Raw genomic sequence first — 14,448 nt, forward strand, 5'->3', positions numbered from 1 at the left:
ATTATCTTTATTTAAACATTTTAATTAACCGTTCTTTCATTTTAGTTAAATCATGGAAACAAATGAATACAAGGTCACAAAGGAAGAAATTAATAAAAAGTGTTTAATTCTGAATCATTCCAAGGTCTAACTTAAAATAATCATTTATATTAAGGCACTAGTTTGCAATTCCACCAATAACAGCATACTCTTACCTGATAGTGGCAACAAATTTCTGGTGATTTTGTACTGAAGCGGAAGCACTGAGACTGGATCTAGCACAATGCAGTCCTCATTAAAGACATCATGAAAATGGGATTCACTGTATGTGTCCTCTTCACCACTCAATGCAGATTCCTGAAAATAAATATATACAGTGGGCATATAAATAGTCTACACATCCCTGTTTGAAGCTTTTGAGATGTAAAAAATTAATGTTGCGCCACACAGAAATGAACTTGCAACCTTCCACAGTCTCCAAAATCTACTGTTTCCCTTACAAGATTTGTCACATGGCCCACCCCTACCAGCTAACAATGTTACTGTTCTGTTCAGAGAATTTTTCATGAAATCAAAGAAGCTAAAATAATTTTTCATTGTAACCTTTTAGAAGTATATAAAAGCTATATGGATAAAAGTATTGGGACACACCTCTTAATTATTGAAATCAGACCCATAGCCACAAGTGTTAAAAATCGAGCACCTAGCCATGCAGTCTCCATTTACAAACATTTGTGAAAAAGGGTCATTCTGAACACGGTGAATTCAAGCATGATACTGTGTTAGCATGCCACCTTTGTAATAAGTCATTTTATGAAATTTCATCCCTGCTAGATATACCAAGGTCAAGAGTAAGTGGTATTATTAGAAAGTTGAAGCGTTTAAAACTGTGCGGCGGGAATGGGAATCCATGGCCGAGCAGCTGCATGAAAACCTTACATCAAGTACAATGGCAAGCGTCGGATAGAGTGGTGTAAAGCACACCGCCACTGGACTATGGAGCAGTGAAACACGTACTGTGGAGTGCCGAATCACGCTTCTCTGTTTGGCAGTCTGATGGGCAAGTCTGGGTTTGGCGGATACCAGGAGAACGTTACCTGCCTGACTGCACCAACTGTAAAGCTGTAAAGTTTCGGAATAATGGTATGCCGCTGTTTTTCAGAGGCTAGACCCGTTAGTTCCAGTGAAAGGAGATATTACTTTTACTAGATATTAATTTCCGGACTATTGAGCGCACCTGAATATAAGCCGCACCCACTGAATTTAAAAAAAAAAAATATTATTTTGAACATAAATAAGCCGCACATGTCTATAAGCCGCAGGTGCCTACCGGTACATCGAAACAAATGAACTTTACACAGGCTTTAACGAAACACGGCTTGTAACAAAAATAAATACCGGTAACGTTAGGCTTTAACGAACGGGCTGTCACAAAAATAAATAGGCTTTAACGAAACACGGCTTGTAACAAAAAATAAAAAATAGCAGTAAACAGTAGCCTACCAAGAAAGTCATTGGTCACTATCTTCCTCCTCCTGTGCACTGAAACCACTGAAGTCATCATCTTCGGTGTCGGAGTTGAATAGCCTCAGAATTGCTTCATCCGATACTGGATCGTTTTCATTGTCGCTCTCGTCACTTTCATCCGGAGGCAAATCCCCCGCTGAGCCCTCTTCAACACGCAGCAGTCCAGCCTTTCGAAAGCCGTTGATGATGGTGGATTTTTTGACAATGCTCCACGCTGTCAGGACCCACTGGCAGACTTGACCATAAGTTGCTCTTCGCATGCGGCCCGTTTTAGTGAAGGACTTCTCCCCACTTGTCATCCAAGCCTCCCACTGAACACGGAGCGCCACCTTAAATGCACGATTTACACTGATGTCGAGTGGCTGCAAATACTTTGTTGTGCCTCCAGGAATCACAGCTGGAATTGAGTTTGTCCTCTTGATGGCTTCTTTCACTGAATCGGTTATGTGGGCCCTCATGCTATCCAAAACGAGCAATGCCTTGTTCCTGTGAAAGAATCCTCCCGGTCGCTTGCCGTAACACTCTGTATGCCATTCATGCATTAGGCCTTCCGTCATCCATCCTTTCTTGTTGACTTTCACAATTTCACAAATTTTTCTTTTGGCATCGTCGTGCGTTTAAAAATCACCATCGGTGGAAGCTTTTCTCCCGATGCCGTGCAGCTCAGAACACAGGTGAAGTGCGTTTTTTCATGCCCGGTTGTTTTCAAAGTGACGGATGATTCGCCTTTCCTGTTGACAGTCCGAGTGAGAGGCAGGTCAAACGTCAGAGGAACCTCATCCATGTTTATGATGTCGTGCGGGCCAATGGAATGCTCCGCTATCTTTGCATCAGTGAATTTGTGGAAGTTTGAAACTTTTTCCTCGTAGTCGGGAGGGAGCTGCTGACACAGACTCGTCCGTGCCCTGATGGACAGGCCTTTACGTCTCATAAATCTGAGACACCACGATGGTCCACCACTAAAATCCTCAAACTTCATCGCGGTGGCGATTGTTTTGGCTTTCAGTCGGATCTGCACAGTTGAAACACCTCGGCCGTCTGCTCTCTGTGTGTTGACCCAGTCTTCGAGCTCATTTTCTAGTTCGGGCCATCTGCTTTTCTTCCCTCTGAAAGCTTTAGTTGTCTTTTTGCACCGAGTCAATTCCTCACGCTGCTGTTTCCAACGTCTTATCATCGACTCATTAAGACCAAGCTCCCGTGCAGCAGCTCGATTTCCTTTTCCAACAGCCAGATCAATCGCCTTCAACTTGAAAGCTGCATCATATGCATTTCTCCGTGTCTTTGCCATGACGAGGGTGACAAAATGACTACCGTAATCAGAATGATGGGAGAGCGCGCTCGATTTAATCTAAACAGTAAACAAAAAAGTTGTTTGACCTTAACCCGTTCGGCAATTTCATTGGTCTAATGAAAGCTTCATGCCGCCAAAAAACAGCATGTCACAGAATGTTTTTTTTTTTGAAAAAAAAAAAATATAAAATATATATATATATATATATATATATTTTTTTTTTTTTTTTTTTTTTTGAAAGCGGGAAAAATCCATATATTAGCCGCGTCATTGTTTAAGCCGCAAGGTTCAAAGAGTGGGAAAAAAGTTGCGGCTTATAGTCCGGAAATTACGGTAATGCTTCTGCATACCAAGACTTTTTGGAAAATGTTATGCTTCCAACTTTGTGGAACAGTTGGAAAAAGGCCTTTTCTATCTCAGCATGACTGTGCCCCAGTGCACAAAGCAAGGTCCATAAAGACACGTTTCAGTGTGTTTGGTGTGGAAGAACTTGACTGGCCAGCACAGAGCCCTGACCTCAACCCCATCCAACACCTTTTGGATGAACTCGAAAGGAGATTGTAAGCCAGGCCTTCTCGTCCAACATCAGTGCCTGACCTCATAGATGCTGTACTGGATGAATGGGCAGAAATTCCCACAGAAACACTCCAAAATCTTGTGTTAAGTCTTCCCAGAAGAATGGAAGCTATTATAGCCGCAAAGCAGGGACCAACTCTATATTAATGTCTATGTATTTAGAATGCAATGACATTCTATATCATTCGATGTCATATCTATATTCTTAAAAGTGTATGGAGAAACAAAGTGGCTTGAATTTCACTGCGGCCGAAGACAGCATTTGTCAACTAAAGGCATGTCAATGATGCTTCCAGTGATGACAGCTTGATTGAATATATTGGGCGCTGATCTGTCAACACTCATGTTTACGTGTGTGTGTGTGTGTATATTATATATATACAAACAACGTTTAGCAAGCTTACCTTAGGTAAAAATCCAAAATCTTCAATCTGACATTGTCTGTACACATCTGCAGCACTTCTGGTGCTTTTACACAGCTCCAAACAGTCCAGCAAAAGGTCTGTGAAAGGGAAAATACATGTACTTTTTTAAGTTAGTGTAAAGGACAGACTAAAGACATATATAAATAAAAAGCTGACTGATTGAGAACTCAAGTGATATGCAGTTTAAGAGAATATGAATGGTGAAAGTGTTTTAGTACCACTATGGCAGACTGTAATAGCCTGGCAGGCCAGCCCATGGATGACAGCAGGGAGGTTAACCTTTTCAGGCAGAACCATGGGGATGTTTTCCTCCAGCATCTGGCAGAGGCGCTGCGCAGTGCTGAACAGAACTCGTCCTGTACTGCAGTTGGAGTGATGCTGGTATAGCTCACTATATGAGGTGAAATGAAAGATATGAGAGAAGATATTAGATGTTAAATGGATAGTTCATCCAAAAATGAAAATTCTGTCATCATTTACTCACCCTTATGTTATTTCAAAATCAAGACTTTTGTTCATCTTAACACGAATGAAGATATTTTTAATATTCTCTCATCAAAATGTCCATTTGCCAAAATGTGCTTTCTTTCTAGAGAGCGGTTTATGATATTTGACATGCTCCTATGTATGTGTTGATCATGTTTACATTCGAATAAAGGTCTGAATTCAATTCTGTTCATCTTATAAAGCAGTCGTGTCTCTTAAGACTCGGAGACTGTCTACAACCCATAGAACAAGCTGATGACGTGTGATGTTTGCCCGAGCAGGGTGCATAGAAGTATGCAAATACATAGGATGACAGGACCATAAAATATTCATCCAATCATTGCATTTAGTCCAAATACAATGATAGGATGTCCTACCTGCCGGATGCTTCCACAGAAAATATATCTACATTTTTTTTTAAATATTTTGACCACTTCTATTATTGATTGCTATCAGGATGTGAAGAGAGTTTCAATCAGTATAACAAAAAGTGTTAACGAAAAACATTGCCTAGCCCAGCTTTAAATAATCTCTCCGCACATGGAGCCGAACTTGCACTTCATTAAATGTCGCAGGTAAGTTTGATTTTAGTTTGAACAAATTCGGGTGGACTGGTTTCTAGCAGTGCTTGCTGCCAGCGGTAATACACACTACACAACTCCTCCAGGTCTTTCACATTCTTTGGTTTTCTAGCATTTTCTGCATATTTTAATCAGTGACTGTATGTATGATTTTGAGATCCATGTTTTCACACCAAGGACAATGGACCCTTCGCTAAGCCTCGCCCTCCTTAGTTACTGTGGCTACGCCTGTCAAGCTTTCACGTCTGGCAAGTCATTTACAGTATGTATGCACCGGTGTCAGACATTTTCAAGGAGATAATTAGTCATTTTTGGCGAACAGGTGAAATATCTGAGAGAGCAAGACAAAAGGGACTGCAGTATGCATTCGAGGGATACATCCACGACATAATATGCAACTGATTAGAAAATAATTTGATCAAAATTGAAGCTAAAGCTCCCAGCGTGAGCAGCAGCCGCCTCATATGCTGACCATTCAAATGGGAAACACACAATTTATTGAGGAAAAGCTTTGTACATCCACAGCAGGTTAAGTGAAATTTGTGAAAATAACCTAATAATTATAAATCAGCTTATCCATAAGTCTTGTGGAATAAACACAAGATGTTAGCCTGACCACTTTGCAATGATAACATTCTCCCGCTTATATTTTTAGCACGCCAGGCTAACGTAACTCCGTCTTGCTTTTAATCATTTTATTTCACGTTCAAATATATGCATTATGAACAAAGAACCATAATTATTTCCAAGCAATGATGTGCTGAGTTAGCTAGTTAGCTAACCTACCAGTCAGGTTGTCCTCCCGGGCTTACTGCATATGCATACATCAATATTACATCATTGTTGTCATGATAAATAACACAAAATTACTGTATATGCATTATTGTAAGGGTAGGTTTAGTGTTGGGGTAGGTGTAGATGGTAATAAAGCCATAGACCACATTAATATCACGCTGGAAGCACAATCTGATGGGTAAGTTAACGTTAGCATTATTCAGATTTTGCTAACGTTACCTACTGTTTCAATGGGAGGTAGCAAAATCTGACAGGGTAGCACAAATTGTCAGAACACCGGCATTTCTCCCCTTGGGTTTTAGGTTTTGGGAAGGGAAAAAAATTCCACCACCACGTCCAAACTTTCAGGATACCAGGTATCAGGTTTACACAATCCATAAAGCACAACGCTTCGGCACGTTCCCTCGCTTGAAAGCTTGACAGACCTCCCGCGCCTAGTAACGGTTGCTAAACCACGATTGGCCTGTGGCGGTTTTCGGGCGTGGCTTAGCGAAGGGTCCATTGAGGGACTACCAGCTATTAGAAAAGGTGAAAACATTCACTGATGCTCAAGAAGGCAACAAAACACATTAGTGCAAACTTTTGAACCGGATGATGATGGGTAAATTTTCTTCTCATTTTTTTTACATTTCATATTTTTTTTATTTAGTACTGCAATTCAGAAGCTACACAAGACAAGTACATGTTTCCCAGAAGACAAAACAAGTACAATTTACCCCAATCATTCAATTCAAAAAGTTTAATAAAAAAATAACCAAATTAAAAAAATAAATAAAATGCAACTTTTATGATCACTCTTATCTTGTTAAAATTATTAACATCTTGCACATTCTGCAAGATGTATGAACTCATATGAGCCTAACTTTATCTATATTGAGAAGTTTACATTTTTACAGCATGTAGATCTTTCAATACCCACACATCCTCACTTCTTCCTCACCTTAGGATCTGTAGGGCTTTCTCCACATTTCCAGCATCCAAAGCTCTCAGCGCCAGGTCTGCCCAAAGTTCCTGCTCTGTCTTTTGCAGCTGCCCTGCCAGTCGGTGTAGCCCAGCTTCAGTAGAGAGTGTCTTCGTTTTGCCATCTGGATCATTGGCTACTGCAGCATTACCATTCAGATGACTACTTGAAACCTTGTCAGGGTGCTGTTTTCCTGAGCGCCGCCATGCTCGTGCATTCTCATATGCAGTGATGAGCTGCTGGTTGAACTTATGTCTCACTACAGGATCCTCATATTCTTCTGGTGTTAAGAAGATGTCAAAGTCTTCCTAAAGTCAAAAACATTTTAAAACATTTTAAAATAAACATACCCATTTGTTGTGGAACCTTTAGATGGCATCAAATGCCTCAAAATCTATTTTGAACAAATAAAGACCTGTAGATGAGACATGGCTGTGAACATGTTCAGATTGTTCTCACATTCAGTCTTCTTGAATGCATCATCTACAAAGAAGAAAGGACAGGAAACCATCTAAAACAATCAATTTAGTTCATCAAAAAAAATTGGATTAAATTGATTATGCTCAATAGCTGATGCTTATTTCAAATGAAACATGGTCAGACTTGCACTGAGTTTCTAGAATGTAACAAGGCCTATTTCACTTTTTTTATTATTTTTTTTTTGTCCAAAATATTTCATGAAATTATTTTATATAAAAATGTAACACATTTAAGCCTTTATAACCATTTTTCTTTGTGACTAATTCTGAGTCTTAATAAACCAAATTGCCAACTATCTTTAAAATGAGACCACAGTTATACTTCTAGTCCAAGGGCTTCATAAACTATATTTTAATATGGGCATTTCCAGTGGGTTTGGGTTCAAAGGAGGGTAAGGGTGCAAATGTTAATCTTTTTGGGTGAATTATTGCTTTAAAACCTTATTATTAGACATAGTATACCAGTACTAATACTTTAAGAATTGGTTGTGCACTCACCTGTCTGAATGCTCTGCAGGTACTTTAAAGCTTCAACCATAATCTGTGATATGAGCATTTGAAATTTCTTTTGCTATTGAAAAAAAAGACATTAAATTCAGAATATCTGTATGTTTGCTTATATGGATGAATCTCACCAAAACATGTCCAATAACAACAATGCAAAAAATAAATAAACAGAAAAAACCTTTTATATAGAAAGCTAATCCTACTTTAGTATTCAGATATTTTTTCCCCATTAAAACATTACCAATTCAAGACTCTAGACTAGGGGTGGGACAAAAAATCGATATGGCGATATATCGTCATCCTTCTCTGTGCGATACGAGAATCGTATCGCTGCGCCAAATATTGATATTTTAATTTTAAAAAATAAAGCGCTATATATAGATTTCTTTGCTCAAAGCGTCCTACTTCAAGGCGGCGCTCAACACATGAATGAGGGAAACGTGAACTTAAGTTAACTAGCCTAAGAAAAAGAGGTTATTAACAGGATGGCGGACAGCAGTGTGAGTAAAATAGATGCCCCAGCCACGTTTAAGTTCAAAGTCTTGACGCACTTTTATACCATTGATGTGACAGTCGTAGACATCTTTGACGTTCTTCACCGAGCGCTTAGATATACACGGGAGCGTTTGAAAGCATATATTAGGGATCCTCTGATAGACGCCTGCTTTCGAACGCTCCCGTGTATATCTAAGCGCTTGAAGAACGTCAAAGGGTCTGTTTGCACCTGGTGACTTCATGCATTTTCTCTGATCGGATAGCTTCCGATCGTGAAAAGACCAGGTCTAAATGCCTAAATGCCTAAAAACGCATTTGAGACGGATTTAAATCCGATCGCTCAAACCACTTCAGGAGATGGTCTGGGACGCATTCCAGTCAAAACTGTCTATGATCAGTCTAAATGCATCTGGTTGTTGAAACTACATATGTAAATTTTACTTCTCCCCAAAATACTAAAACTGAAACATGTGAGAGTCAGACATGACAACGCTACTGCATCACACATCGCCGCAGATCTCTTCAGCAAGCTGACGCGCATGAAAGTGAAAGTAAGTCGCAGATGCATAACACACAATTATCTTCATTAAAAGTAATGAGACCTTATACCAGTGCTGTTGCCGCTCTCTCCTATTGCAGTCTTTGATTTTGAAATTAACTGATGGTCAATAAAATGCACCTCATATTTCTTGCTTTCGGTGACGTGAACTCTATTAAATGTACATATAAGATCGGATTTATCCGTTAACCTGCACTTGACCTTTTCACGTGCATTTTGTTTTCATATTAAGACCAATATCGCGATGTATCATTATAGGATTGTCTAGCGATATATCGATTATCGCAATATTATCGTTATCGTGAGCCATTTATTGTGATCGTATCGTATCGTGAGGTACCCTCCGATTCCCACCCCTACTCTAGACTATGCAAAATATATATTTTTTTATTAATAACCACATTTCTGAACCACATTTCACACCAGAATTCTCACACAAATTCTGACCTCTTCAGAAATGTGTCGCTTGTCTTGAAGTTCAAGTCTTGCCCAACAGGCCATTCGCTCAATCACAAATTCTGCTTCAGAATGGGGCAGATTCTTCAGCAGTGCAATGCACTTCTCCCTCTGTAAATACAATATCCAAATGTGATGACAACCTTGATTTAGATCTGAATTAATAATACTTTCTTAACAGTTCCATATTGTAACAGCTGATTAGGGCTAGGAGATATATTTTTTACAATATATTGAAAATTAATTTGTTGGAGATTGAAGTGGTATGCATTAGAGGTCTTCATTGGTCCACTTCGAGTTCGAAAACCCGAGGTCTGACCAGAGACCCAAGCAGGTTCGGGTCCAAAACTTTGAAAAGTGCCTCGGGCAGGGGTCGGGTCTGATATTAGTAGCCTCGGGTAATTTTAGATAAAATGTGCTCCTAATTTGAAAAATTCTGGAGCGCATGTATGGGCATAATGAAAATATATCAAATAATTAAAAAATTTTATGTAAAAGAATTATTTGTCTTTCCTTAATAAAGGTATATAAGGACACATTTACAAGCAAAATGATTTTATTTATTTATTTTTTAAGTACACTAGGTAAAATATTTCTGCTTCAAACATTATATATTTAATAATTATGGTATTATGTATATTCTAAACATTAAAGTGTTATTTCACCCAAAAATGAAAATTTTGGCATTAATTTCTCACCCTCATGTCGTTCCACACCTGTGAGACCTTTGTTCATCCTCGGAACACAAATTAAGATATTTTTGATGTAATCCGAGAGGTTTCTGATCCCCAAGAGAAAGCAACATAATTACCACATTCAAGGTCAAGAAAAGTAGTAAAGTCATTGTTAAAATAGTCCAAGTGACTACAGTTATTCAACCTTTATGTTATGAAGTGACGAGAATACTTTTTGTGCACAAAAACAAAAAAATAATGACTTTATTCAACAATTTCTTCTCTTTTTCTGTCAGGCTCCTACGCAGTTGACGTTGTATAGACAGTGCAGCGCTTCCGGGTTCTTTGTCAGAACACCTCTCAGATTTCATCAAAAATATCTTAATTTGTCTTTTGAAGATGGTCTTGCACGTGTGTAATGACATGAAGGCGAGTACTTTATGAGAGAAATTTCATTTTTGGGTGAACTAACCCTTTAAAGTATATGCCAGATACACTTTATTTTGTTACCCTAAACACCAATTATAACCAGAACAAAATATGTTCTGCATAATCCAAGACTTTTTATTATTATTATTATTATTATTATTAAAAAAAAAAAAAAAAAAAAAAAACTGAAACAAACTGGGTCTCTTATTTTAAAATGTCTTAACTACTTCCAGCTCCTGACTCAAACATATAAACATACACATGAGAGATATAAAATATGCACTCTTAGAACCATGTAAATTATTACAATACAAACACAAAGTAAATTTCAATCCATCAACAGTAGATCGTAAGCAATCGCTTGGCATAAATGCACGATCATTCACCACAATAGAAAATGTACCCATTTATGGTTTCAGTCTCTAAAGCCCCGGGTATACTTCACTTTCCGCGCCCGGACGCGTCACGCGCGCAGTCACGTCCGCACGTCTTTCAAAGTATACTACACCACGGATGCGCGCGGATGACCGTGTTCGTCACATGCGCATTACAGTTTTTTTCTACGCTCTACCAGACATCGGAGAGCAGCACTGAGTCATGTCATCAACGTGACATTCACTGGGCATGATCGGAGAAGAAAAGAAGTGCATCCTTTCCCATATTTTACTTATCCCCCTCCATGAATTTGCCGCCCTAAACACGTCTTTGTACTCTTTCAAACATGAATTGTACAAATGTGGTTACTTTCTAATCTCTTCGCACAAACGCTGGTCAAGTTCGCTGTCCATTGTCGTGTTTTTCTCTTTTTTCAAGCGTGTTGTTTTTAAACCGGTCTTTTCACACTCTTCTTTGACGGCTGAACACTGTGCTCAATACTGTGCGTATTGCCACCTAGTGGACTCTTCTATACTGCTTGCGCATGCGCTGTTGCACGCGGACTGTCCGCGCGGTCTCGAAATTTGGCCTGCACACGGCCAGGGTGTGCGGCCAGCCGCGAGCCCTCCGCATGACGAAAATTATGTCATGCGGACGGTGCACGAACGCGGACGGCCGAAGTTACCCGGGGCTTAAGAAGAAATGTGAGGGTCCATCATGTTACCTATAGCACCGAGCCACACTGATTCTACTAATCTTAAGTACAACAGCCAATTCTGTGGGAGTAATACCTTATTACACTGTATAAGCTGGATGCAGTGAATATGGTGGATCTCTGCTGGGTTTAGTTTGTAGGCCTCAATTAACTTCAGTGAGTCCTCGAGAGAGGTGGGCAGGTCCTGCTTCAGAATGTGCCTCACAAGCATCTTAGCAAAGCAAACAACAGTGAAATATCAGGTACTTGCATGAACAGCGAGGCTGATCTTTAAGAAAGTAAGAAATAGCCAAATTGTTAAATTAACACACATAATAGGACATTTAAGTTAATGAAGACAGACTCACCATGATATCACGAGTGTTAGAGAGGGCTAAGGTGCGGATGCCATAGCATCTGAGAAGCTTCTTTATTTCCATCAATCTGTAACCCTCTCTCAGCAACTCCTGTCTGTGGGTATAAAAATACGGTAACACTTTACCATTAGCCATTAACTAGTTGTTTATTAATATGTATACATTCTGGATGGAGTCAAGCTACAATTGCATCACCCAGGTCTTCCCAAAAATCAGACTAGTATGATATTGATCAGATGAAAGCGTGACATTGATATGACATTTTCAAAAAGTCAAATTATTACTTTAGTCCAACTGAAATCAAACTTTTAAAGTGTATGTAAATGTACTTAGTGAAAACTGTGAAATCCTATTTTTTTCTACTGTTACAATGTGCCACCAGAGTGAACATTGAAGCCTCACTCTATAGTGAGTTCAGTGCATTGGGGAACATTTACAAGTCATGTGAAAGGGCCTATGTTTTACCACAGTACTCACTTTGGATGTTCCTTCTCCAAGTGCTGCTGAACAAGTTTCTCAATGGTGTCACTCCAGGGAACCACGGCCTTGTACATGATTTCAATCACAGCATCCATCACCTTCTACAACGTGTTAAAAAGACAATCTTTTGTCAAAATAATCTACTTTGGTTAAAAAAACAGGAAGTTAAAGTAAATTTGACAGTATGCCTTCACACTGAAATTGCCAGCTTTCATCGAACATTACTGACTTCTAGTTGCTGCCATTATGAATGCTTCAAAATAGTGTGTTGTAATGAGATAAACGTACACAAATAAAGTTAAGTCAAAATGCGTAATTATATTTCAAAGCTATCATTTTAATCATTGAACATTAAAAAAAAACATTGATTTATTTAAAATAAACAATCATATAAACCAATTATAATAAAATGTCACATTTAGATTTGTCTTTTTTTAGTGTGATAAAAAACAAACAAACAAAAACACGTAGGTTACTCATGTAACCCCGGTTCTCTGATAAAATGAGAGTGAGGTATCTCACTATGGGAATTGTCTCGGGTGTGACCAATTCTGGAAGCACAAATAACCACAAGTCACGACAGTGATGGGGGAGTCCCGCTTCCCTAATATTTATCAACGCACACAGGTGCAAGGATTTTTTTCCCTTCGCTCCACCGCATTATGAACTAGCAGTAGCCATAATAGAACAGTTAGAAAGAGAATTCGCTGTAACATGTTCTCTAGTGCCCTAGAACAAATAATATACACTGTGACAGTGAATATGCCCCTGTAGGGCCCTATGAAATTCTGTTTTCGGTTTCAAGTTTTCTGGATTCCATTTTAATGGTTGAATTAAATTTTAATTAAAAACAAAGTTCTGCACAACAGAGCTTTACAGTTAAAATAAAAAAATAAAAAAATAAAAAAAGTGATTATTCCTTAAAAATAAAGATTTAATAATAATTTATTATTATTATTATTATTATTATTATTGTTATTAGTATTAGTATTTCATCGAACGTAGCTAAATTCTACTGTACAACGGTAATATGTTTCTGTCACAATTTCTTTAAGTGTTTAAGAACTTTTATTTTGATGGGTTGCCGTGAAGACCTTTGAGTTTCTGTTTATGATATGAGGATAGTTTTTCTCAAATAAAACAGTAAAATGCTCATGAAGTGACTCTCAAAGCAGCTCTGGAGATGAAGTTCATGCATTCATGTCCTCATATAGTGAGGCGGCAGAGGCTGAAAACACCACGAGCGTCAGGCATGCTTCAGTGTGTGTGTGGTAAACGAAACCACATTCGTACACACAGAACATGCAGGATTCATATTTAAATAGTCTTTTTTGCGGTTTAATATTCACAAACACTAGTATATCTTGCAATTTGATTGAACTGTACTGACCTACTTTTTATTTATTCATTAAAAATGTGACAAATCTCAGTGACATTTCGCGTTATACAGTAAATTCCGTTTTTATGACTGGATTCTGTGATTCTGTCCGCTTTTCTGCATCGTGGAAATAATAGGGCCCTACCGCTATCAAAAACAGCTAAATTTGGTGGTGTACCTTGACGGCTTGTCTAAAAACAGAATCATTCCCATGGTGAGATTAGAAAGAGAACTCCAGATGACTTCCAGATCTTTACCATTTTTTTCCCCACTAAATAATTTATAAAATTACGAAACACTATCAATGTTTGCGAGATCAATCCTCTCTATACAGCACCAGTATTAATAGTATCGACACTGCAGTATCTGCCGATCCCTACCATCCAGAATTTATCACTAATTGTCAATTAATAAATCATTTATATAAATCCACTGTAATACTGTGCAACAGTACACTGTATGTTAAATGTATGAACAGATCTTACATTAGTATCTGTCATGCAGTGTAGTACAGCCACAGCTTTGGCCTCCCATTCAGTGAAGAGAGATGTGATTTGAGAGCTGCAACAGTCTAGCAGGTCCTAAAATTGAAACACATCAAAACTATCAAAACACAAAATGATAGCACAATAAATCAAAATTATTTTATAATAACAAATCATTAAAAAATGCCTGGTCCCAAAACACTGACCACCTGATGTACTGTATATTGTATACAAAACATATTGGGGACTTGCCAAAAATCTCTGCATTGTTTACACATTTTTATCAGTACACCGATTCATACTTCCACGTACAAGACACAAAGCTTGAGTTTGTTACCCAGCCCTATTTGTTTGAACCACGAGAGGAGTCTACTCTCTCCTAAGCTTACACTACTCCTACACGATTATTGGTGGGTGATATGATCAAAGTCTTATTTCA

At 38.5% G+C, this 14,448-nt stretch overlaps 1 protein-coding gene across 1 annotated transcript in view; it reads right to left on the reverse strand.

Annotated features, from left to right (window-relative positions):
* The window catches only part of kntc1 (kinetochore associated 1), a 59,261-nt gene that overhangs the window by 27,389 nt on the left and 17,424 nt on the right, over positions 1–14,448 (reverse strand). The window contains 11 exon segments of the mRNA XM_048189665.1: positions 195–336; positions 3,778–3,875; positions 4,017–4,189; positions 6,601–6,929; positions 7,037–7,104; positions 7,599–7,671; positions 9,109–9,228; positions 11,387–11,521; positions 11,658–11,760; positions 12,144–12,247; positions 14,010–14,105. Of these exon segments, the coding sequence (XP_048045622.1) occupies positions 195–336; positions 3,778–3,875; positions 4,017–4,189; positions 6,601–6,929; positions 7,037–7,104; positions 7,599–7,671; positions 9,109–9,228; positions 11,387–11,521; positions 11,658–11,760; positions 12,144–12,247; positions 14,010–14,105 (1,441 nt within the window).

The sequence above is a fragment of the Megalobrama amblycephala genome, linkage group LG4 (assembly GCF_018812025.1).
Source record: "Megalobrama amblycephala isolate DHTTF-2021 linkage group LG4, ASM1881202v1, whole genome shotgun sequence".
NCBI classification, from domain to species: Eukaryota; Metazoa; Chordata; class Actinopteri; order Cypriniformes; family Xenocyprididae; genus Megalobrama; species Megalobrama amblycephala.